This window comes from Suillus subalutaceus (genome assembly GCF_016647625.1).
Source record: "Suillus subalutaceus strain FC151 chromosome Unknown DFJ58scaffold_4, whole genome shotgun sequence".
NCBI classification, from domain to species: Eukaryota; Fungi; Basidiomycota; class Agaricomycetes; order Boletales; family Suillaceae; genus Suillus; species Suillus subalutaceus.
The window spans coordinates 719,081-743,090 of NW_024540253.1; the positions used below are offsets into that span (position 1 = coordinate 719,081).

At 47.6% G+C, this 24,010-nt stretch overlaps 8 protein-coding genes across 8 annotated transcripts; 4 read left to right on the top strand and 4 right to left on the bottom strand.

Moving 5' to 3' along the window:
- The first annotated feature begins 2 nt into the window (after window positions 1-2).
- Window positions 3-374, top strand: DFJ58DRAFT_758684 (uncharacterized protein). The gene has a single exon (XM_041388304.1). The coding sequence runs from the start codon at window positions 15-17 to the stop codon at window positions 339-341; it is 327 nt and encodes a 108-aa protein (XP_041250402.1). The 5' UTR covers window positions 3-14; the 3' UTR covers window positions 342-374.
- DFJ58DRAFT_758686 (ribosomal protein L3-domain-containing protein) lies at window positions 373-2,307 on the bottom strand. The gene is made up of 8 exons (XM_041388305.1): window positions 2,258-2,307; window positions 2,149-2,203; window positions 2,076-2,085; window positions 1,926-2,012; window positions 1,777-1,870; window positions 1,112-1,726; window positions 769-1,058; window positions 373-716 (listed from the first exon to the last, which is right to left on the bottom strand). Exons 1-8 carry the CDS (start codon window positions 2,274-2,276, stop codon window positions 651-653), a joined length of 1,236 nt encoding a protein of 411 aa, XP_041250403.1. The 5' UTR covers window positions 2,277-2,307; the 3' UTR covers window positions 373-650.
- A 3,986-nt stretch (window positions 2,308-6,293) lies between these two features.
- Window positions 6,294-6,975, bottom strand: DFJ58DRAFT_323750 (uncharacterized protein). The gene is made up of 2 exons (XM_041379849.1): window positions 6,712-6,975; window positions 6,294-6,658 (listed from the first exon to the last, which is right to left on the bottom strand). Exons 1-2 carry the CDS (start codon window positions 6,891-6,893, stop codon window positions 6,394-6,396), a joined length of 447 nt encoding a protein of 148 aa, XP_041250404.1. The 5' UTR covers window positions 6,894-6,975; the 3' UTR covers window positions 6,294-6,393.
- A 585-nt stretch (window positions 6,976-7,560) lies between these two features.
- Window positions 7,561-8,778, bottom strand: DFJ58DRAFT_910303 (uncharacterized protein; the record flags this gene model as incomplete). Its single annotated transcript, XM_041395177.1, has 7 exons — window positions 7,561-7,805; window positions 7,870-7,995; window positions 8,031-8,053; window positions 8,113-8,196; window positions 8,249-8,386; window positions 8,447-8,566; window positions 8,764-8,778. 7 exons carry the CDS (start codon window positions 8,776-8,778, stop codon window positions 7,661-7,663), a joined length of 651 nt encoding a protein of 216 aa, XP_041250405.1. The 3' UTR covers window positions 7,561-7,660.
- A 5,885-nt stretch (window positions 8,779-14,663) lies between these two features.
- Window positions 14,664-16,730, top strand: DFJ58DRAFT_758721 (uncharacterized protein). Its single transcript, XM_041388306.1, has 15 exons — window positions 14,664-14,849; window positions 14,898-14,936; window positions 14,995-15,005; window positions 15,055-15,119; window positions 15,172-15,226; window positions 15,280-15,341; window positions 15,398-15,441; window positions 15,493-15,518; window positions 15,565-15,636; window positions 15,691-15,706; window positions 15,759-15,987; window positions 16,045-16,102; window positions 16,159-16,292; window positions 16,338-16,397; window positions 16,452-16,730. Exons 1-15 carry the CDS (start codon window positions 14,830-14,832, stop codon window positions 16,491-16,493), a joined length of 933 nt encoding a protein of 310 aa, XP_041250406.1. The 5' UTR covers window positions 14,664-14,829; the 3' UTR covers window positions 16,494-16,730.
- Window positions 16,731-16,982: 252 nt separating this feature from the next.
- On the top strand, window positions 16,983-22,111 carry DFJ58DRAFT_877982 (MRC1-like domain-containing protein; the record flags this gene model as incomplete). The annotated part of the gene is made up of 9 exons (XM_041394483.1): window positions 16,983-17,819; window positions 17,867-17,994; window positions 18,046-19,786; window positions 19,825-20,024; window positions 20,082-20,621; window positions 20,671-20,888; window positions 20,941-21,116; window positions 21,167-21,316; window positions 21,371-22,111. Coding segments are annotated over 9 exons (4,269 nt in total), but the record flags the coding sequence as incomplete, so codon positions are not given.
- Window positions 21,968-22,412, bottom strand: DFJ58DRAFT_650825 (uncharacterized protein; the record flags this gene model as incomplete). Its single annotated transcript, XM_041381588.1, has 3 exons — window positions 21,968-22,102; window positions 22,159-22,223; window positions 22,274-22,412. 3 exons carry the CDS (start codon window positions 22,410-22,412, stop codon window positions 21,968-21,970), a joined length of 339 nt encoding a protein of 112 aa, XP_041250408.1.
- A 268-nt stretch (window positions 22,413-22,680) lies between these two features.
- On the top strand, window positions 22,681-23,943 carry DFJ58DRAFT_741380 (acyltransferase-domain-containing protein; the record flags this gene model as incomplete). Its single annotated transcript, XM_041387140.1, has 7 exons — window positions 22,681-22,872; window positions 22,921-22,939; window positions 22,998-23,102; window positions 23,163-23,274; window positions 23,323-23,414; window positions 23,467-23,525; window positions 23,576-23,943. Exons 1-7 carry the CDS (start codon window positions 22,710-22,712, stop codon window positions 23,941-23,943), a joined length of 918 nt encoding a protein of 305 aa, XP_041250409.1. The 5' UTR covers window positions 22,681-22,709.
- Window positions 23,944-24,010: the final 67 nt, after the last annotated feature.

Genomic DNA, 24,010 nt, shown 5'->3' on the forward strand with positions numbered 1-24,010 from the left:
ACATACTGTCGAACATGTGCAAGTTGCAAAATGGCCGCAGAACGGTAATTAGCAGAATGGCAGGCGTCACTTTCCTTGTGTTTCCCTGTACTTTCTGTACTACTGATGCAGTCGATTTTGGGTATATCCTTGGTAGGGGCCCCAAGCCATTTCCTCCGTCAAATGTCCAAAGAAATGGTCCACGAGGTGGGCAGCGTCCAGTCAACGCACTAGGCGCGATTCAAAAACTTCTGCTTCACCACGTTTACGATCCTCCAAAAAAGCGCCAACCTGATTCTCAACTTGGTGGCGCTGATGGTGGACACGAACGTTCCAGACATCAAGCACCGCGATGTGCATGAGCAGATCCAGGAGGAGTAGTCGTGCGAATCATGGTGTGTAGAACGAATCAGCTTGAAGGCGAATTTATTTTGCCTGTAAATAAAATGATTACATTACGACGATGATGGAACGTAACAATGAACTCCGAGACAACTTTCTCTGCCTAGGAGTGACCTCATTCTCTCAGATCTTCCGGACAACGTCGATGCACTCCAGAACTCATCGTCATGCATGCAGACACATTGATTTGGCGGTACTAGAGCATAGCATGGGTAGTCGTGAAAAGATGTAAAAAAACATAATGCCTAAGTAGTGCGTCAAAAATGCAATCAATCCCTGGCCTTGAGCGTTCCCAGGAACGCGGCCTTTTCCTCGAATGTTTGGAACGAGCCATGCTGGATTCAAAACGTGAGATGATTCCTTGAAAAGGTAGCACACTGTACTTACGCCGAACTTCGATGATGTATCGATGAACTTGAGCTGCACCTTCTCGAGGTCCCGACGCGAGGTGTGGACCATGAGTGACTTACGGAGAGTGACGACACGCTTCTTGGTACCAGGGATCGAGCCCTTGAGCATCAGGAAGTCGTTCTTCACAATACCGTAGTGGGGGAAGCCGCCCATAGGCGTGATCGTCTTGTTCGTGATGTCAGACTCCGTAGAAGCATTAGCCTCATCAGCGCCAGAACCGATACGGTAAATCTTCTTGTTGAGCTCCGTGCGGTGGTGGTAACCGTCTGCATGATTGCTTAATACTGCGACACCAGAAAAATAAAGCAATGCGACTTACTTTGACCGGCACGTGCGACAGAGAACATGACTTTCGAAGGATGCCATGCACCAATACAAGCGACCTTACGGAGACCTTTGTGAGTCTTGCGAGGAAGCTTCTTGGTACCCCAACGGTGAGTAACACCCTCGAAACCATGACCCTTCGTGACGGCAATGACATCGATCACCTCATCCTGCTCGAAAAGACTGGAAACCTCCACAGGCTTCTCAAACAGGCCTTGTGCGAACTCGACCTTGTCTGCGACAGAGCCACCATTAAGCTGGATCTCCATAAGGTGTGCCTTCTTCTGGCTGAGACCGGTCTTGCGAATCTGGGTGTGGGCAAGGACACGGACGACAGTGCAGTATTTGCGGATGCGCTCGAGTTCACGAGCGGTGGACTTGCCGCCGTCCTCTGCGTGCTTCTTGGCGTAGCGGGTGAAAGCCTTCTTCTTCGAGCGGTACCAGTTCTTGTAGAAGCGACGTTTGACCTCGTCTGATAGATGGGATGCCCAGACAGTGGTGAGAGTGCGGAGGCCACGGGGAGTCTCGACATAACCAACGACACCAACAACGATCATAGGAGGAGTTTCTATGATTGTAACTGCCTCTACGACCTCGCGTTTGTGCATCTCTGCACTCTCTTCAGATCCAAGATCTCTAGTAATGGAGTAGAATACGCACTGGAACCAGGACGGTCAAGGTCACGGACAACATGGGTCATACCAGCCTTGTAGCCCATCATGGCGGTCAAATGAACGGGTTTCTTGGGGTCATCCTAAAATAAATGCGCTGTAAGACGAGTTCTGACGAACATTCTCTTACTCGCGCACCTTGGGGAAGGACTTGACCTTGCCGCGGTGGCGTGCGGCACGTTTACGGGGGAGGAAACCGAGCGAGCCATGGCGGGGGGCTTCGTACTGAACAGATCAGAAAGTATGAGTCTCTCGAGCCTGCCCGTTTCTCCATGGCAGAAGACCAACCTTACGGTGACTATGGGTACAAAATTCTGGTGAGTTCGATGCTTTTATAATGTTGTTTCGGCAGCCTGCTCACCTCATTTTGAAGGATCTTGAGGACGGTATCGGATGCGAGCTTGACGTTGTGAACAGTACGGCCCAAGTTTGCTGGCAGTTGCCGGGTCTGTGGCTGATGAACTGTACAGTTGACAACGCGTCTCCCATTTTGGAAGTCCCCTAATATTTGGCTACCGCACTGGTATGAAAGATTTGCTTTGAACCTATACATACCCCGGGCAATAATTCAACACCTATACTCCGTGTGATGCGTAGGAGTTTCTGGAACATCATGATGTGGATACGAACAATGAATTGGCAGGGTTTATCTACCCTGGACCTCATCTAGCAACAACCCAGAGAGCGCTGCCCACCCTTAGGTGCCAAGTGCAGACCAAATTAATCACTCCAGATGTGACCTAGCACTCATGTATAATTCGCATCATCGCGATACACAACAAATCCGGACCCTAACATGCCAGGCTCACCCGTGACACCATGAAGCTGCTAGCGGTACTCTGATCCTTCCAGTATAACGAGCTGAAGCGCTGAAGACCCAAATGATCATAAAATACTTAGCAAGTTCGGAGCTGGTTCCAGAATGGCAATATTATAGAGACTCAGAGTCTTCTTCAGAAGTACCGCGACCAACATATTGTACATGTTCTATAGTATGTACAGCGTACCCGACAGTGTTAAACAACTGGAGATATCTCGTGCTACACACCACTGTCAGTTGACTCTGTTATGTATTCCAGGAAAACTATTGGATGTATGCTAGTTGTTCCTTCCTCAAAGTCGGGCATGAGATTAGCATGATATTCGCGAAGGCTAAGGATCAGGCGTGGTCCTAGCACAAACATCTGTAAGAGTGTCGCAAATTCAAGAATACCACGATAAATCTGAGCTCCCACGGAAGATGAGGCCTATAGGAATAATGATAAATCCTCGAATGTAGATGTTGGCCATAGATTGTCATACCGAGAAATGTGGAGACATTAAGCCAATGTTGAGGCTAGAACTAGTAGCAAAGCTAGCGTGTGTGGAAATTCAGCGGAAAAAGATAACTACATTCAAATTAAAGGCTCACAATACAAAGTAGAGGACATGAGTTTTGAGTAACACCGTAAAACAATCACCGATGATGGTCCGTCCTATCGATCGCGGTCGTAGTTCACGCAGGTGTTTTACAACAATCCAGATTGCAAGACACAGTGTGAGGGCCTCCCATGCAGTATTGACTGTATAAGCCTCGAACATCCGAAGTTGTTCGCTTGCATCGATTTCGTAAACGCACTGTGTGCCGTAGAGTATCACCTCTGGTATTCGTTGCATGAGCCTGATGCGCTTCGTGTCTTTGATTAACTTACTTATCGAAAGAAGGTTGGTTCCTGCTACAGCAAGTACTGCAGAGAAAATCATGACAGAGACGAAGGCCACAACAAGAAAGATGAGCATCTTTCTGGATCGCTGATACATGGCATGTAACCGAATGATCATGATGACTTGCATGTCATATCAGGCGATCTGATATAACTGAGATACCGTAGCTGAGCAGCTCACCATTCAATATGCCATTTATGGGCATAATCGACCACAAGAGTACGAGGTTCATAGCATAGCCTGAAAAAGCCGAGTCAACAGTGAGCCTCACAGCACTGAATGCGTCAAGAAACTCACAACTGTTTCGGTCAGCATTTTGAATCAACAAGCTGGTGGAGAGTCTCACTCACCCCTACGTAGAAGTGTTATTAGTTGGTAGGTATCGGTGCAGAACACTCACCATATCTGTCGCGAAGACTCCCGGGAGATTTACTACGCGCCACCAGTTAGAAGAAATGAATGTCGTGCATCGTGAGACATACCCAACATATTGCCGCTGGATGTGAGAGATGGCTTATTAGCTCGACACCGACTTGTAGCCTTGCGAACTCACACAGAGTATAATATTCCAAAGTAGCGCACCTAGAATATTCTGAAATCAGCACAAGTTGCCCACTGCGCTGACAGCAGAAGCTGCGTACGATGATATACAGAGCAGTCATGAGAGAACGACGTTGCCTCTGACCCGAATTACTAACTATATCGCTCCGCTCTTCTTATACAAAACTGCTCACCCAGATCAATTTATACTAAAAACCATTTTAGTGAAATCACGATGGCTGCTCGGCAATGGGATCAACCTACCTCTTGACCGAATGTCAGTACTGGAGAATACCAACATAATGTCATCAATAACTCCTTCCATAAGAGATCTTGCTCACCCCAGTCATACACCACAGCAGCAGATGATGCGACTGCGAAACCACGGTCAAAAATCGAATGCAAAACAAGGTCAATATTGTTCTCCACGGACCTACAAAATAGCTGAAAACACGATACATGTCGAGTGACCATGAACTGGGATCAGTTGGAATCAAGGGCATACTGCAAGTGGAACTTCGTCTGCGAGTGGCGAACTCAGTGGTCACTGGTGGGTATATAACACATTAGCCATGGGAGCATCCAGCGAAAATTAAATACGCGATGCCGCGGTGAGGTCTAGCCGTGATGAGTGTTTTAAGCTGGTTTAAAATTTGTAGCAACCAAGAATTCGTTATTGCGATCGATTTACGGAAGAACTCGACACTGTTCAAGTTCAGGAGTAGCTTTCGCGCGGCCCATCGGCCTATCAGAGTGAAGTCGTAGGTACCCTGTTACCATTTCGAAGTACTTCAGCTTCCAAATGTTGAGAAGAACAAGGTATGTACGTGCATTAACTCACCTGCGACAGAGGTCAGGACCCAGCCTGTAGGGAATTTTATGTGACGGACGAGTGGAGATTGGTGCGGCGGAGGGCGCACATGCATTGGCGTTGGCGAGCGCCAGTTCAAGAGGTTCTTGCCGGCATGCGTATCGGGCAGTATGTAGGTCAACCCAAAACAATTATATCAGTTCTCACGGCATGGATATGGTTCAACAACTTGAAATTTAGCAAAACGTAATTAATATTATTTACTAAACCCCATGCATTATGTGAACTCTAATCAGCCCTGACTCTCCATTTAAATTTTCAACCTAATTCAGGGTCCAATACGACTCGCGGTCGTCGGTACAAACCTTGCTTGGCTGACATTCAAGTCCCTGACCATTTACTGCAGATTAGTAATTATCCAATTGTGAGTTAAATTGAAATTACACTGAGGGCCGCAGCATGAGTCTGGGAGGGGAGACTTGGGCTGGGAGCTCTGAATCAAACTGACTAGTCTCTTTTGCAGCAACTATGGTCCAGTGACCGGCAGCTATCTCAAGAGCGCATTCATTCTGACTTCTCAAATCCCTGCCATTTCATCGACATCTTCCACTGCCGCAGTCCGGACATCTCGCGGTCCAAATCACCAGACGGAACAGACCAATGCCATGTGCAGAACCCGTGGTCTTGCCGCCCCATCTTTGTCTCCTCCACCCTCAAACCCTCGCCATTTCATTTTCTACACCGGTTCTGACTTTTCCAATGTTGTTTTGGAAGCGCTTTTTTGTGTTCAACGAGCCAGCTGCAGTTGTAAACTCCTCGCAGCAGTGGAAATTTCAGATACATTGGTTACATGATCATTGTACTACTACTAGGCAGACCACTTCTCTGTCTGGTTACTATGAATATATTTTTATGATCCTGAGGCTCACAAGCAACCGGGTCCTGAAGGCCGAGGGCCTGATGCACATTTGCACGAGGCTCTAGTATTAGTATTGGTACAAGGGCACCCTTCATTCATCTTTGAAAATGGACAGTGTGCACGTCGTCGCACTGCATCTTCGCATCGTCGAAGTCCAACTCAAGACATTCAAAAGCCACTGCATTCCCCGCATCAACTTTGCATTCCGTCCAAACCGTTCGTCATGGATAGTGAATTGAAGATAATTTCCTTTGTAACCTGCATATGCAACTCCATTTAATGGATGGCAAGATTTCACACTAACACGAACCGTGCTCGGGCTCCGGAGTCCGGACTGATCCCTTCGCTCACAGTCAATTGTACACAGCGTTGGTGAGAGTGAAAAACGTGAAGAGACACACTGTCTATTTGCAGCGACGATACAAGCGATCATGATGATGCAACGCGACGACGCGCGCACACGCGTTTCTGACCAATCCCATTTCTACCGAGAGATCACGCACTCCAGGATGGGGGTAACATTACAAGGTAGCCGAGGGTGTGTTCCGGTGCGAGTGTGCTCAGCTTCTTTCAGGTTTTCTGAACTAAAATAAGGTTCTACGTTGCTTCGTGAGTGGAATGTGTGATTGATATCAGCTGCGATACTTATGAAAATCATCCAGCAAATTGCCTAGAATGTTGTCATGGAATTCACCGACATTGACGTTGAGAGGGGAAAGGAATGCACGATCAAGACAGGTTCCAGCGTCTTTGAGAATACGTGGTGGGAAGAGGAAGTCAACGGTATCATCGAAGCTTGTGGTCGCTGCTATGAGTGCAAGATTCTGTCGATTTCCGGAGCAGTCTTCTCCAATGCTATCCACGAAAGCCGTGAATTGGGAGTCATCGACATCAACGCTGCGGATTGCAGTATTTAGTAGTACTATTGAGGCCGCCGGCTGAAGATGTACATGTTTTGCCGTAGCGTTGATGCCTTCACTGACGGGCCGCAAGAATTGCTGTTTCCCCTGCCCCGCTGACAATATAACCTGCCTGCTGAAAATCTCCCAATCCTATGAAGGCAAGTCCTCCACTGAAACGGTATTCTTGGCCGATTGCAAATCATAGAGCAGCACAGCGTGACACAGAGCATTCGAACAGTACTTACTGAAATACTGACAGACCAACAGCCTGAGCGTCCACCACACGGTGGACACAATAGTTGGCATAGCCACCGGTTATTCGTGCTTTAATACTGTAGACGACTCGGAACCACAAAATCCAAAGCCTTGAGCGCGGGCTGTTGCCAAGTGGTATTTCAGCAGCCGCAGCCTTCGTTCCAGTTGCCGTTACAGACCTTCTTCGTGAGTACCACGACAAACAAAAGGAGAAGGATGCGAGGTGGCAGGATCGAAGGAAACCCACTAACAACCACATCAGTGAACAGATGGTTCCTTGATATGGTAGCCGCGGAAACTACAGAAGGATACAATTCTGCTCCTGCCAAATAAGAACATGTATACCTATGTATACTGTGAAAATCTTGATCTGTAGAGACTAGGGTTCCGGGAATTAGCGTATGGCGTCTGGTTGACAGGCAAATTAGCATGGCCCTCACAGAGCTGAGAGGGCCAAATTTACGTGAATGTCGGAGTTCTGGCCGGTCTTGGTATAAGTCTAAGCAGACATCTGGGTACAAAGTCTGGGTACCCTTCGGCGAGCTCGGCAAATTCAAGCGGAGTTGAATCAGCCACTTGCAGATGCGGCTCACCTAAGCAAGAACATAATTCATCGCCTCTTTGCTACCCGGTGCACCGTGCAGGTGTGAATGACACGAAATTCACGCAAATTTACTGACGGGGGTTCCCAGACGCTAATTTGCGTTAATTTGCAGGTGAATTTCACCTAATTGACTGTAATCTACTCTGCAGACTCCCATATCTCCCGCTCGTCATCCATTGGTGTCGTCGATGAAGTCACAGCACCAGCCGTCAGCTCGAATGGAGGTCCGTGACTCACGGGAGCGGTTGGCTCAAGCTGCACAGGCTGGTCTGAGAAAGGAAACCTGATGATAAGTTGATGTGATCACCAACATCGAATCTGTCACTTTTTTCTCCATCGAGGCTCACGTCATCACCATCATCAGGCCACGTCCCTCACTGGTCTCATCGTCCGAGTCGTTCATTGCGATATCTCTTTTCATAGGTGGTCGGGCAGGTAGTGGAACGACCGTTGGCTTCTCAGGTTGTTGATCACTGAGGATGGTTGCATGCATATCGCGTCATTTGACCGAAGGAGCCGTTTTTGATGCCGCTGACTGAATTAGATGTACATCAGTCTTTCAATAGTCCGAGTGTATCGAGTTTCTGAACCTTCTTTCTTTTCTCGGGTTGATGATTATTGACATTGACTGGCTTGTGCTTCGTAGAATCTACTTCCACGTCGAGGACTGGCAACTATATACTAGTACGTCAATATTTTATTAGAAATAAGATAAAACTGACTCACAGTGTTGCCGGCTGCAAGAATGAGACCTCGCGCAGCTTCGAGAGTGTCATACACCCACTTCTCTAAGAGAATATCGCCGGGATATTTCTTGATCCAAGTTTCGAGAACATCCACAACAGCTTCTGGCTCTGGCCCTCGCTACACGATCTTCAGGCCACCAGCACGACTGCCAAATCTGGCCTCTAGTTCTCGGCTGACATCTGCAGCCTCTCCGATTTCTGCAGTCCAATCAGCATCCAAGCTGAAGTCGGAAAAATTATACTTTGATTCCTTTGGGACGGGAATGTTCAACCATGTAGATACTAGAGTCACAATAAGCTATGCGAATCTTTCAAGCGTCTGAGCTGTCGGGATTGTCCAGTATATCATATTTAAGCTTTTCAGGTGTTCTGGGTCCAGTAGACATAAATTCACCCAAATTGACACTATGTTTTCGAGGGTATGACATTGACACTGTCATTCACGGTAAATTTGCAGGGTAAATTTGCAGGGTAAATTTGCCTGGTGCAACTCACGGGTAGTAGAGACATGGCCATCGATGCCCGCAAATTCAGTTATCAAAGCTTCACCGGTTCACTGATGCACTATAATACCGAGAACCTCAGGCTGGAGAATGCCTTAACCGTCACTCTCGCGCAAGCCTGAACCACTGCATAGCATAGACGTCACGACATCATCGGGCAAGATACATAGGTAGCTAGTAACATAGCGTAAGTAGTGTCCACCATAGGGCTTAGCCCCAACGGACAATAAAGAAGGACAAAAAAGCGACAAGTAAAATTTACGTAGTATCGTGTACAGGGTATCCAACAGGTGCCAATCATTTGGAGATATTTCCTACACGTCGCTGCCAGTTGACATTTGTAATGCCTGGAAAGCGATTGTAGGCATTTCAAATGTTCCATCCTCAGAGATTGGCAGGAGGTCAGCGTGGTATTTTCGAATGCTAAGGATGAGGCGCGGTCCTACCACAAACATCTGGAGGAGCGTGGCGAGTTCAAGAAAACCCCAATAAATCTGGCCTCCCACGCGAGATGTGTCCTACAGCAACAATGATGAGGGCTCAAATGTAGATGTCATCTCTGGATCGGCATACTGAGACCATTGGAGATATCAAACCAATGTTGAGGCAACAACCAGCAGTAAAGCTAGCACGTAGGGAATTTCAGCAAAAAGACGAACCGCATTCAAATCAAAAAGCTCACATTGCAAAATAGAATACCTGGGTCTTGATTAACACTATGAAGGTCTGTCCTGTCAATGGTGGTTGCAGTTCACGAAAGTGTTTTGCAAAAATCCAGAGTGCAAGACACAGCGTGAGTACGTGCCATGCAGTCGCGACTACGTAACCCTCGAGCGTTTGACGTTGTTCGCCTTCGTTGACTTCAGAAATGCAATGTGTGCCATTGAGGAGGATCACGTCTGTCATTCATGGCATGAGTCTGGTGCGCTTAGATCTTTCATTCAGGAAAAAAACTTACTCGTTGGAGTATAGGTGCTCCCTATTGTACTAATCACTCCGCAGGCAACCAGGACAGAGCAGAAGGTTACAACGAGCAAGATGAGCATCTTTCTGGATCGAAACATAGCATATAACCGAGTGATGAGGATGACTTGTATGTTATGTCAGTCGAACTAACATCACTGAGGTACCACAGCTGAATAGCTCACCACTCAGCATGGGATTTACGATATAAATCGTCCACGATAAAGCGAGGTTCATAGCATTGCCTAAAAAAGCCCATTTAATGATGAGTCTCGCACGACTGAATGCCTCGAGAAACTCACAACTGTTTTTGTCAATATATTGAACCAACAAGCTGGCCAAGAATCTCACTCACCCCTACATAGAAGTGTAATTAGTTGGTGAATATTGGTGCAAAGTATGCTCACTATGGATGTCTTCAATACTCCCGGGAGGTTTACTGAATGCCATCAATCAGGAGAAAGGAACGCAGTGTATCGTGAGACATACACAACACGTTGCTGCTGAATGTGAGAGATAGCTTATCAGTTCAGTGCTGACTTGATAGTCTTGCGAACCTACACAGAGTATAGCAATCCGATGCAGCGCACCTAGAATATTTTGAAATCAACATGAGTTGCCCGCTGCGATGAATTCATATAAGCTACGTACGATGATATATAGAACAGTCATGAGGGAACGGCGTCGCCTCTGACCCGGATTATCAACTATATCACCCTGTTCTTCTTATATGAAACTGCTCACCCAGATGAGTTCATACTATAGAACCATGCTCGTGAAATCATGACGGCCGCTCGGCAATGGAACAACCTACCTCATGACCGAATGTCAATACTAGAGAATACCACAATGATATCAATAACTCCTCCCATAAGAGATCTTGCTTACCCCAGTCATAGACCACAGCAACAGATGATGCGACTGCGAAACCATAGTCAACAATAGAGCTAGAAACATCATCAAACTTTGTTCTCTACGAACCTGTAAAATAGTTGGAAACACGATACATATTGAATGACCACGAAGTGGGGTCACTGGGGATCAGGGGCATACTGCAAGTGGAACGTCTGCGAGTGGCGAGCTCAGTGGCGGGTATATAAGCTACGCACTGGATGTTTTAAGTGATTGAATTATGCGGCGACAGAATGTCCATGTTTTAAGTTACCTTGGGTTTGTTTGAGTTGTCCGTAGAAAGCATGAGGAAGTATGACGGAATAATTACTCTTTCAACGATGCTCAGGCTCGTTCAAGTTCAGGAGCTAGTGTTTGCGCAACCGACGCCATCGGTAAAATGTCCAAATCGGTCGTCATACTAGTATCGTATGACCTTGAGATGCAGATCTGTAGAAGGGTTCACCGCAATTGAATGATGGTAGGGTCAAAACCATCCCCGCTTGAACAAGCGTGATTACTAAGCAAACCAGCTAGCTGCTCATTGAATTCGAACCCTGACTCCGCGACTCCGACTCCGAGCAACCTATGTATTAATCGCTAACAGTGACTGTGCCAATGCCACGGCGTGACACCGTACCTCGGAGTATTTAAGTCTTCCAGGAGTAAGTACTTACAGTCTTAATCATGTGGGTCATTACATGTTCCATGCGTGTAGCCACTGGCGGAGAGGTGAGAATCCAGTATCTTATTGTGACACGCTAATAATGTGAAGGGACCCGCTCTCGTAGACAGATCAATTAGAAGGAAGAAAAATGTTAATCGCTCCTTTTTACTTTTTGATGACGCGGCGCGCCAGAGACACAGAGTCCCGGTAAGCAATCCAATTCATAGAAGTGTGTGACAACGGCCTTTCCTTCCAGGTTCAAGGTTCAGAACTGTCATTGAAGGTTCAACCATACGTATAGCAAATATGTTGAACTCCGTGCATCGGTATGTACATGTAGCCGGCATATGTGTATCACTTTGACTGGTGCTGTAAGTATACCTCCCTGCCATATTGCTGACTCGTACGCCTCAGCGCACCTAGAAACGGTACATTGCTTTCGTGATCTATCATGTCATGTTTCATTCCTTTGAACACGATCCCTGGAAGTGTGTTCCTCACAATGCTACTGCGGTTGAGGTAAGCCAGGGTATGGAGTTGAATTGGACTGATTTGTTTCATTCCCGCTTGACACACCAGTTCTAGTGAGTATTACTTATTGCCGTAGCGATCATAACACTAAGCAGGAGTGTGTACTAGTGCCCTGTCACCATTCCGAAGTAGATCGGTTTCCAATAGGGTGAGAAACACAAGTCCCTGAGCGCATTGATTAGCGTCAGTGGCAAAGACCTCAAGGCCTCAACCACCGCTCGGTAAGTATATTTTCTCGTAATTCTTAAGTTGAAGTTCATCGCCCTCACGCATACCTATTCTGCGCTGTTCCACCGTGTTTGTGCCTCTCCCTTACACGCCCATCGCCGAGCTACCAAACTAATACTCGATATCGATATCGATATCCAAACTCCAACGTTTCAACTCCCACGTGCACGGTGCTAGTTGTGACGCAACAGAAACCGCCGCTGCTCCAAGTCTTGTGGTCGTGTGCATTCCTTGGGGTAGCGCTTTCCCATACACCGCTTTGGCTTCCTCAATCTCATCCTCGTGTCCTACTCTCCCCCATACAGAACTTGGGTGTGTAGTGTAGCCTCTCCTTCACACTTGACATATCTTAAAATTTTAATTATGAATCGACTTAAGTTCTCGTGTCTTTTGCTCTGTGAGATTAGGATGCAATATACAAATTACAACTATCAACAACAGGAACATGTATGTAGACACTGATATATAGTAGGGTATTATGTACAAGGTGGAACTGCGAGGAGGAGAAAAAATACAGGATGCAGTGGAAATCACTGTAGAAAGAATATGAAGGTGCCAGGTAGTGGCAACTCGTGGGCAGAGGAGGTGTTGACAACGAGCACGAAAGGGATTCGGCGCTGGATCTTGACGCGGATGTGCCGCTAGGTCTCGGTGCGCTGTTTCGAAAAAAATCGGTCGGCGGCGGCATCATTAGCGGCTAGGCTGCAGGAACTTGAAGGAGCGGGGTTGGCATTAAGGGTTTTAGGCAGGGATGCAGATAGATCATCGGCGGCGTTCACGTGCACTAAGGTTGGATCGAGACACTCGAGCTCGATGAGTAGGACAACGAAGCTGACACGTAACATTGTAATGAAGACGATAATACATAAGTAAAAAAGATTTGTACCTTTCTCCTACACAGTACACAGGGTCCAACCTTTACTAATAACGTCAGTCGAAAGGTAGCGTGGTTTCTGAGAGCCGATCTATTTCGGAAGATCGCTCGGGCGGAACTTTGTCGGCAGGAACCTTGTTCACTACCGTGTCTGTACAGCGTAAAATATTTAGGGCAAGGATTTCGTACAGTATTAATAAGATACAGCCTTGTACACGTATGACTTTTGAATGTACATGAGGCTGACATCCTTCACCTTCAGTGACAAAGTACAGCATCACATGTTACACGTGGACGATCCTGCACTCTGCCTCTGCAATATTACTGTGAAAGGTAATCAATGTATGAACGCCAATGATCAGAGTGAACACACATACTACAACTCTTCAAGGCGAAGACTCAGAGCTTCTGATCAACGATGGGTTTTTTCTCCTGTATTGAGTCGTTCAGTGGAAGGCCCAGTGTTGAGGCGGCGACGTGGAGGGGCTACTTGGCATATAACTGCAGATGGTGACAGTACCATGAGTTCTCGTAAAACAGCGTTCAAATGCTGCGCTTCAATTTGTCGATACGATGACGATAAAAAGCCATGTGAACCCTTAGGTTTCACTTCATGCTGGAATGGTGGGATGAAAACGTGGTTCTCGTCATATGCTGGTAATGGGCTAATATCATGGGCGGATACAAGGCCCTCCAATGACCTTTAGATTGGTCGGTGACTAGCCAACTTGCCAAGTCCGTGAACGAGTATGCTAGTGTGAGAGGTAGCTGTCTTCGTTATGGACTTCAGGTGATTTCCAAGGATAATGGTAAATGTGCGCTCCAGTACAGTAACATATTCTTCTCCAGTCTGAGACCGTTATGCTGAACCGATTTTGTGCAGTTCAGCTGATAAGAACATATGCTGGTGGATATGTCGGTTCTGCGATCGCATGTGCGGGCGAGAAGACAACCTCGCGTTCGTCGAGTACAATTTTCGTGTTTGCGCCGCGGGAATTATTGGCGACGTCTAGGCCAGTTTCCACATTGGAAGTCACCGTCACCTGTAAATATTCCGATTGCTGATTCCGCTCTATTCGATAGGGCAGCTATCGTCCAGAAGGTCAAATCAGCAATAATCATCATTAGAGACATTAATGCGACACCACCTACAGGCTACCGCGGGCCTCACAACATCCAGTGTGTACATCGCACTATCGCAAGCACATGGACGAGACAGAGTTCGGATCTCAGAAGAGTTAAGCAGGCCGGCCTCCAAGAGCGTTGAAATTCGGTAAATTTAGCGCTTGGTTGTATTTGGTCTGTCGGATGCCAAGGGCTCTCTGCTGATGGGCTCCTAATATATCAATATTCAATATTCGGTGCCTACCAACGTGCACTAACTACGCGCGCGCGCACCCCAGTCAATAGTTTAATGTTTATCACTAATCAACGCCTATCATTCCGGTCAATATCCGCTGCCTTAGGCTGAATCCTCCCTCAAATGCGTCCTCCCGTGTCGCGCTCTCTGCTTTCAAGTTGGTCATTTGACTTAATGTCATAAGGGTGCAAAGGAATCACCCCGGTCTGTGATTGTCTGATATCTCGGTACTGTCCCTCCTCCGACGTGGCCTTGAGGCCATCCTCCAAAGTCCACGACATCTGTCTCGATCACTGCCTCCGGAGCGGGCCGATCATCATAGTGCGATTGAGGGTATAAAGAAGTACTTATAGCTAATGAAAAACGAGGTGATTCACCTGCCGGATTCAAGTTAATAATCCGTGTTCGGCGGCAACTTGGCCTACTGGTTACCATTGGGAACGGATGATGTGTTGTGCCAATGATCCGACTTTCGCTTTACGACTGGTACCTACATATTATTTAAACACACATCCTCGTTCATTCACACTGATACATCTCCCCCATGGGTACTGTGGACAATACGTGCGTATTCTTCAACTTCATATGCATCATCTAGTATAACTTGCGCAGTTTTGGAGCGTTATTGATCGGGGTTGTGGTCTCTGCCACGTGAGTGCTCTTTTTGATCAACCATTAATGGGCGTAGATTGGAACTTGTATGTTGCAGGCTTTACGGAGGTGCGTTTTCGTGTTTTTTCTTCTGCTAGGAGCTCACAATCACACAAAGTTACGTGTGTGCAGACATGGTACTACTTTACCCATTTCTCGGATCCTTGGTACAACAAGCTTTTAGTAAGTTCACGAAGGATCGATATGCTCCACTTCTCTAACTAACATTATATAGGTCGGCGCTATGTTTCTATCAGATTCAATCCATCAAATTCTGGTTACACACGCCAGTGAGCGCCGGATCCAAGACGTATTTGTCTGTGAACTGAATATTGGACGGTAGTGTACACGTACCTTGTCACTGACTTTGGTAGCGTTAGTGAGATATTTGTGTGGAGTTTATGTGTGGGTTGCATGTGATAAGCGCACAATTCTTACCTAAATTCTCATTTGCGTCACAGGTTGAAGTTTTATTCAATGGCTTCACGGGGTTTATGGTTCAAAGGTTGGTGTGATACATTTCGAATAGAACGATTCTCACTGATCGTCCTTCCAGTTTCCTCACCATGCGTGTCTACCGACGTATGTGTGGTCTCCCGCCAGTGGACGCTTGCTTACTTTCAGCCAGTAAGCAACAAGAACGTGATTGCAACCGCGTCAGTGTTGTCCCTTGTCATCGCTGAATTTATCCTTGTTATCAGTGAGTATGCGCTTTTGCTTCTCCTAAATTTGTCTACTAATGTGACATCCAAAGCATATTTTGCAAAAGCGTAATTCGTGTCGGAAATCATCAAGTAGTAGTCTGGCTGACGCACCCTTCAGTGTCACGTACACGACCTTCAATCAACTTCCCCAGATCAAGCCATTGTCAATGTCTGTGAACGCTGTAGCAGCTGCCGGAGATATCCTCATCACCATCTTCCTCTGCATCTTCCTCCAACAGTCTCGCACTGGTTTCCGTCGGTCAGACACCTTGATCAATAAGTTGATGCTGTTCAGCATCAACACCGGTCTACTCACCACTGTTTGCGCGGTCATGTCCCTAATCTCTGTATGTAAAATATCACAAATGGCTCGTTATTTTGTTCCTGACCCAGATGTGGCACAGATTACAGTGTGGCCTGATAGCTTCATTTACATCGCATTCTATTTCTGCATGGGCCGTTGTAAGTACACTGTAGTCAAATGGTGCTGTTCATGAGGTCAACGGGATCGTTCTCAGTTTACTGCAACTCCTTGCTGGCAACCCTCAACGCACGCAAGGGTATCCGCCACGATTCTTGTGAAGAGCATATGTCACTCTCGCTTCAGGGAGTTAGGAGACCTATCAATAGTCCCATCGGGTCATCGCGAATTGTGAGTTCCGTGAATTTGCAGCGAATATTGCTCATGTGCAATCAGGGGATGCCGAACGACATTTCAATTAAGATAGATACCGCGCAAGAATACATTGAAGACGAGGTCAGTTATGTTCCGTACCAGCACTGATCTAGTGCTGATTTTCAAGTGCGCTAGTTTCTATCCGCAAAGGACCTTAAAAGTTCTCAGTCAGTTTAATTGCTATGCGGATGAGAATCACAAGATGTACCTATCTCACTAGCTCTTACTCCTAGAAGAGTAAACACGCTGTGCTTTTTGACAGTGTGCAGATTCTTTTTGGTGGTATATTCTTCACATAGACTTAGTAGTTCTTTCAGTCCAATCCATCCAAAGCAACTCAACACACCCAGCAGTCTTCACTTATCCATTTAATAGTCATCATGCTCTCACAGAATATATTTCATTCCAACAGAGGAGAAAATGAGAAATCGCAAACTCAATGCCACCATTGGCGCTTGTTCAGAATCAATTTGGCACATGAGGAACGCGACTTGACGCGTTCGTTGATCAATTACCAAAAACGCGCTTGTCACAGTGACATGTCACGCATGCCACGGTGTTGAAGGCGTTCTCAGATTACAGCAACAAATAGCCTCAAGCCGGCATCGGCCAACACGCTTGTTGACCGCAGACGCCAACATGTCTGCCATGGACGTTGACCAGATTTCTCCAAAGTCATCTCCCGTCAAGCCTATAAAACGCGCTCCAGTCACGTATGGAAGGCGTAGGGACCAGCCTGAAATACGCGACTCTTCTGTGACACTCGCCGACCACAGCTCTCCTCGTGTAGAATCGGAGCCCTTAGGCGGTAAGGAAAGCGAGTCCACCCATGAATTGGCGCTCGACACGCTACAAAGCTCACAATCCTCTTCAACGACTTATACAAACGATAACGGCATGGACGATGCCAGTCCTAAACATCAGTTTGGCTGGAGAGCTCAATTGAAAGCGCTGGACGAAGCCTTCGATAATGACCAGGAGCCACTTACACAGCCTCGAGTTGCTGAGCAGTTGTCATCGTCGCCACCCTTTCAACCTCAACCCTTTGTGGAGAATCAAATCACTCGTGTGGATGCCACGCCTCTTTCTCCAGTACCACAAAATTCCGATGGGCTTCCTGATGGCACACTGCTACCGCCTACAAGCGACCCAGCTGCCCCCCCAGTTGACGAGTCTCTTGAAGATTCACCCATTATTTCTCGCAAAGTCAGACGCTCGAGGAATTGTGTCGATTCTGACTCTGAGCGTGAAGAGTCTTCCTCGGTATCGCCTGTTCACCATCCAATTAACACTCCTCTGCTGCGATCTCCTCCCACACCTTCGACATCAGAATTGGAAATGCCTTTGACGAGGCCCAAGGCCAACAAAGGCAAGGGGAAGGCACCTGCTCGGGATGTCCCTCCGCTTCGGTTTGGGAGTGAATCAGTTTCTACGAGTGCCACGTCAAAGAAGGGCGGTAAATCCAAGCGGAAGGACGAATCTGTGCGCCTCAAAACCAAGGTAGTGGGACCTTTGTCACTCATTCTATCTCTCACTCACACGACGCATAGGCTCCGACTAAAAAGGACGTGCGTGAAACTGTTTTGGAGAGTTCGCGCATTACTGCGAGCAAGAATGTCCAGGTGGCGCGTACTGAGCAACCGAAACATACTGTGCATCGGCTTTTTGAGATGGTCAAGTGGGTGGTGCCAAGTTTTTATCCAAGAGAATGCTGCTGACTTTGGACAAGGGATGAAGCCTTGCGTAAGGAGAAAAAGCAGCCTGAGCCTCCCTCAGATCCAATATCTATTTTTTCCTCGCCTTCCGTACCACCCGCTGCTGAAACACGGAAAAAATTCACGCAAGGCGCATCTTCATTCGGCGTGCCTTCACGTTTGCTTGGATCATCTACTATTGTGCGTCCTCGTGCACAAACTCCTCCCAAAAATCCTCCGCGGCGTGCAACTTCTCAGCCACGGTCAGTGTCACCTGACAGCACCGACGAAGAGATGCCGAATCTCACCGACCTACTGAGGCAAGAGCAAGCCAAACGCAAAGAAGCTGACGACAAACGTGCTCTCGCGGAGTTAAAGCAGCGGGCCATTCAAGACGCAGCTAGGCGGTTATCTAGGGCCGGAGATAGCGACGATGATCTAGAGATTGTTGATAACAGCATGCATGTGACAGCCCAAGAAGAGGCAGCGAAACGCAAAGCTGACAAGTTGCAACATCTTACTCCTTCGAAGGGGAAGGCGAGACAGCTTGCGTTGAGTCGGAAATCTGTACCAGGACCGTCCGGCTCCCGTGCGAAATCTTTTGCACAAGCCAACATGTCCGAGTACCTCAGGGAATCCGCGATGTCGTCATTCGATCGGAAGGGAAGGGGCAAGGACACTAAGGTCCCACTCACTACACAGCAATTAAACAGAGCGCTCATGCAGAAAGCTGAGGCCAGCAAGCTTGCGATGATTCAGCAGCGAGAAGAGGACTGGAAACGAAGAGGAGGCAGAGTATTGGAAGAGCCTGTAGAAGCTGGGGAGAACGTGTCATTCAGAGACAGGCTTGATGTATATGTGCAGAAGGGGCTTGAATTAGCAGAGCGCGACGACTCTACTGTTGGCGACATGGAAGTAGACGACACGGACGAGGACGACACAGATTACGCTCCCGAGGAGTGGGGTTCTGCCAGCCCAGAGCCCCTGGATACTGATGGCGAGGGCGGCAGCGATCAGGAGAACCAACCAGATCCCGATGTCGATGATGGTGCAAGCCAACAGACGGACGTTGAAGATGAGGAGCGCCAAGTGCACAGGCGCGGTACTCGTCGTCCCCTAATGGTGGCTTCCGACGACGAGGATACTGCTCCTAGAATTCTCGTCCCAGATTCCTCTATACAAGACTTGGCCCCCGATGCCATAGTGACACGCAACTCAGAATCGGATCAAACGGAGGACGAGAATGACAAAGAGAACAGTCAAAAGTTGATGTACGACAGAAGTGAAGACAAGGAGAACAAGGCTGTTGTTCGACACTCGCCTTCATTCACGAGACCTCCCTTGGGTAGCAGACCGGGGTCGCTTCTTGACATCGAAGATGCCGTTCACATGAGATCATCGTCCTCAGCATCGTTGGGAGGTTTCGGTGGTCCCTCCGGTTCTCCCGAGCAAGATTTACGTTCGCCGTTGAAGGAGATTGCTCAAGATGACTCGTTCTCGCATTCCCCAAGCTCAAAGTCCCCGTTTACCACGAGACTTCTCCAATCTACATCAAAGCATCCGACATCCCCACCGGGAGAATCGTTTTCCGATATTGAGGACGAGGAGAACGTGGTTAAGGGTTTCGAACCCCGCACATTACTACCTTCCTTTTCTGAAACAGTGAGCAAGAGTAGTCCTGCGTCCTTTGTACCTCAGGATCCTCTCGCAAGCGGAGGAGGTTTTTCGCAATTTTTCTCAGATGAAAAGGTTTGCAATCTCCTTCGTTGCAAGTCAGTTTAGAGAATGATGTGTGGTGGTTATTTTAGGACGAGGGGCCCAGCTTCAAGGAGGGGAACTGCAATGAGCTCGCTTTGTCACTTGATGTTGGACTGGAGCCTGCACTACAAGTCAGCAGTACCCTGCGCAGGAAGGCTGACAATATTTTTGAAAAAGAGCAGGAGTATGTTATAGAGATTGCAAACGACCAACAGAAACAGGACAATGACCCTGAATGGTATATCCGAGAGAACGGGTGAGTCCATCAAAGTGGCATCTAATTCATTCCTGGAAAGTTTATTCGTCCTCTCAGGTTCTTGACTCAGACATCGGGACCTAATGCTGAACAATATCGCATGAAGTCTTTCGAGAGGTCACCACTTCTGGCGTCTCAAGCATTGATGGGTGATTTAATTCCGTCGTCGAGTGAGCGTGCTCCACTCCAAACTTTGTCCTTCAAGGCAAGGGAAGAATCACCAGATGTACGACCTCTTCTTCACCGACTAAGGCGGCGCAGTAGCTCGCCATTAGAGAGGAAAACCGCCGTACAAGACGACGGCTCCCTTCTACCCCCTCTACTCATTTCTCAGTTGCCCAAGAGAAACGCGTTTGATGTCTTGGGAGTGCATCCAAAATCCAATGCGCCCAAACGAAAGCTGGAGAAGTCCGAATTTGTTGCTGCGGAGGCCGAAGAATCAGACGAGGACGAACTGATTGGCTTCGGGCCTATCCAGAAAGACGAGGAGGAAGAGGCAGAGGACGATGATGACGAGAAAATTGTGGAGGGTCTTGTCGATGATGTGGTCATGGATGTCGAGACAGAAAGGGTTGATTTGGTCCAGGAGAAGTTCAGGTGCGCATTCAAGGCAGACTATTGAAACAGTCAGCTGAATTATGCATAGAGAGCACGAGGAAGAAGATGACAAGAAATTGGAGAAGCTTCACCAGGATGCCATTGATGGTAAATTTAGAATGAAGCGTCGCGACCGTGGGATCGGTTTTGAAGAGGATAGCGACGATGACGACGAGGACGAGAATAACAGGCGAATACGACGGGGTATGAACAAGAAGCGCAAGATTGATGGTGATACCCTCGAAGACCTAGGCAAGTGGTGCAATCGTTACAACACAATTTTTGAAACCAACGTCTCCCTCCATAGCCCGAAACCAAGAAACAAAAGCATTCTACGACGCATATCAGCATGATTTGATTGATGACGGCCTTGAGTTCGCCCATTTGCAAACAGATACGCGAATGGTTAGCGAAGATGAAGATGAGGAGACGGGGGATGTGGTATTGACCGAAGATCTAAATGCCGAGCTAAGGGAAGCAGCCAGGAATAGAGAGGTGGGCCGCACAGCGCTTCTTCTACCTTTAATATCACTGATCTTCGGTAGACTTTTGAAACTCTAGATCTGGAGGACACATCATGGATCGACGGGGTGGACGAGAACGATAACCATGTTCCTGTCAAAGTAATGGCAGAACGCTCCAACAACGCACCTGCAAAACGATCCGCACCGTCTCACACAGACCTTGTTTTGGAGGTCTGTTTCTGCGCTCGATGAAATTTATTGTAATCTGACAGTCTCTTTTCATAGCGCCCAAACCGGATATTGGAGAATGACCAAGAGAAAACAAAATTGCGTTCATGGGCAAGAGGTCAAGGTGGCGGAAACCAGGGGACCGGTCGGTCTGTTGTTGGTGCAGCCATTACAGGACACGCCAAGGCCAAAGTCAAGACAGGCGGCGGTTCCTTGAGGACAACCCAGACAGCTACTGGAAGCAATTCTGTCTCAAGCGCACCTGTTCCTCGTAAACTGGAGAAAGGGCGAAGTATGCTCTCCAGTGTGTCCGATAGGAGTAGTCGATTTGCGTAGTATCTGTTGTTAACATCTTGATTCAGGTTCAGTCCTATGCGTTCATCATTGTTGTTCCCCAAAGGTCTATTCTGTACATTTGTTTTCCACCTGTAATAACCTGCGACATCACTGCAAAGTAAAGATGCAAACAAAGAACACGTATGTTCACAAAGCAAAAGTCTTGATGGAACTGCAAAGAGAGGCATGTACACCCAGAAAAAATACGAAAAAGAGGTAGATATCTATAAGTGATGAGATGGGTATCACGGAGATATAAATAACGGGCGATAAGGCAACAGCCCGAATGAGTGTCAAATAATTGAAGATGCTTGTAATTTAGTGGTATTGGTTTCCAAAGTTTCTTCCAAAACGAACCCATGACGCCCGGGGGCGAGTGGGCTGGATAAGTCCGAGATTTCGTGATTGGCGTGTGGGCATCGGGGATCTACGTTTGCGTGTACTTGTCTGAATCTGTTTTTGTTTGGAAGGGTGAGTTGGCGGAAAGCGAAAATAAAAGATATATTCACTTTATGCCTCAACATAATAAGTTTGGCCATGCACGCTGGAGGGCCTGATTCTCTGAATGGATTGCCTGGGAACATTTTAAAAAGGCAGCCAACACAGCTCAGGAACAGGACGTACGCGACGCGACGAGAGCTAAACCTGCCTCGTGAGCATCAAGAAGGTCGTCACCGGCCATGATAGACCTTCTGACTGCAGGTGAAAATAGACATAGCAGGATAATAGCGGAGAGAAAGGTGACGATAAACATGGAAAACATGGCACCTATATTTAATGGAGGGCTCGACAGCGGCGCTGAGCACCAGCAGAGGCTGCGCGAGCGTCGCACGTCGTGAAAGAGGACGGAAGGGGAATAATAGTAGGCGGGTGGGGGATAACAACCAAAAAGTTGAATGCTTCCATCAACTAAAGTTGCTCAGAACACGGCGCTTAGTCAGCAAAGAGGCGTATCATGATAATGCCGGCATTCTCGTCGGCTGTGATCTTGTCATGATCAACTTGAAATTTTAATATTTTAATTACTTAGAAGTGCTTCAAGTTGTTCTCAGCGTGCGATATGACCACCCTGTTATCGACGGCCACAATCACAGCGACGGGCCTCCTTTGCAAAGCATTTCTCAACTCAGGACTTTGCTCCATCACCGTTAGCAATCTTCACATACTTTTGGATGCTCTACGGAACGATGAGAGGCGGCGAAATGGACAGGGCGTGGTAACAGGTGTGTCTTGTAATTCACCGTAAACAACATTCACTCATACACGTCTAGTTGCGAATCATATTTCCACGTCTGCCTTTCGAGCTTCTCACGTGAATATTCATACTGAGACTTGACCCTGGTCACAGACTGGATGATCCACTAGTGTGGGGAACACTCCCGACGGAACTCTACTTGAACTCCAACACAACGCGGTGGTCGCTTGGTGCATCAGATATCATGTTTACTAACCCGTATGTTGTGTGGAGATAGTCAGAAATGTAGGCGACTGAATGTAAGCTTCGGCCAGGAAGTCTGTTTTCCGCTTTCTTTCGTAAGGGTCAGGTGCTAGAGACATTTCGGGGAAATGGAATCTTCCAACCTTCCATAGATATTGCCATCAAGCAACTTAATGAAGGGCATTGGGTGGGTGTGAGTTAACCTAACTTCTGTGCCCGCATTAACAGAAATCAGGTGCATCTTTTTGGAGAGGGAAAAGTCAACCAACCACCCGATTATCCGCGAACAAATGGAGTCGCTCGCTTACCACGATTCAAATGGGGAGTGTAAGTCACTTTTTCACCCTTTTAACACCTAGTCATCACTCAAAACGCTCAGTGGACGAATCCTAATGGAAACTGCAGTCCCCCCTCTTATCATACCGATGTGGCTCACTGGTATGGCATTCGAAATAATCAGTGCTCCATCTTTCTAACAGTGACGTTAGGTTTCGACAAATTGATGCCCGAACACCGTTCGTTTCCATACAAGTACTTCCCAAGATTAGGTATCAGACTTGGTGTGGTGTTTGGCAATCCAATATCAGTCGAGGAAATAACAGCTGCATTGAGTGCGCACTCGTATGTGCCACTTGTCACGGAAGATGGTGTGGAGTCGAAGCTTAACAATGAGCTTCATCCGGGTGGCTGTGTGTGTCGCACAGCTATGCGGGCTGAAGAGCAGTTTGCGTTGGGATGTGAACGGAAACGACAGATGGACGTGGTACGGAGCGATGTGACTGCGATCGTCCAACGAGCGGTGGAAGCTTTGGGTAGACAAGTTTCTGGTAACCTTCTTGACAACTCACGTTCATAATTCCTGTGCGCTTATTCATTTACGCAAAAATCGCGTACATTGTGAAGACAGCGACCACTCGGACATG

Bases quoted from the DNA above. Each gene is read 5' to 3' on its own strand.
- DFJ58DRAFT_758684 (XM_041388304.1), top strand. From the start codon at position 15: ATGTGCAAGTTGCAAAATGGCCGCAGAACGGTAATTAGCAGAATGGCA.
- DFJ58DRAFT_758721 (XM_041388306.1), top strand. From the start codon at position 14,830: ATGGGTACTGTGGACAATAC. The intron at 15,988-16,044 runs GTATGTAAAATA...GATGTGGCACAG, and splicing joins CGGTCATGTCCCTAATCTCT to ATTACAGTGTGGCCTGATAG. The intron at 16,293-16,337 runs GTGAGTTCCGTG...ATGTGCAATCAG, and splicing joins CCATCGGGTCATCGCGAATT to GGGATGCCGAACGACATTTC.
- DFJ58DRAFT_758686 (XM_041388305.1), bottom strand. The intron at 1,871-1,925 runs GTGCGCGAGTAA...CATTTATTTTAG, and splicing joins AGGTCAAGTCCTTCCCCAAG to GATGACCCCAAGAAACCCGT. The intron at 717-768 runs GTAAGTACAGTG...TTTTGAATCCAG, and splicing joins ATACATCATCGAAGTTCGGC to CATGGCTCGTTCCAAACATT.
- DFJ58DRAFT_323750 (XM_041379849.1), bottom strand. From the start codon at position 6,893: ATGCTCTGTGTCACGCTGTGCTGCTCTATGATTTGCAATCGGCCAAGA. The intron at 6,659-6,711 runs GTACATCTTCAG...TGCAATCCGCAG, and splicing joins TCAACGCTACGGCAAAACAT to CGTTGATGTCGATGACTCCC.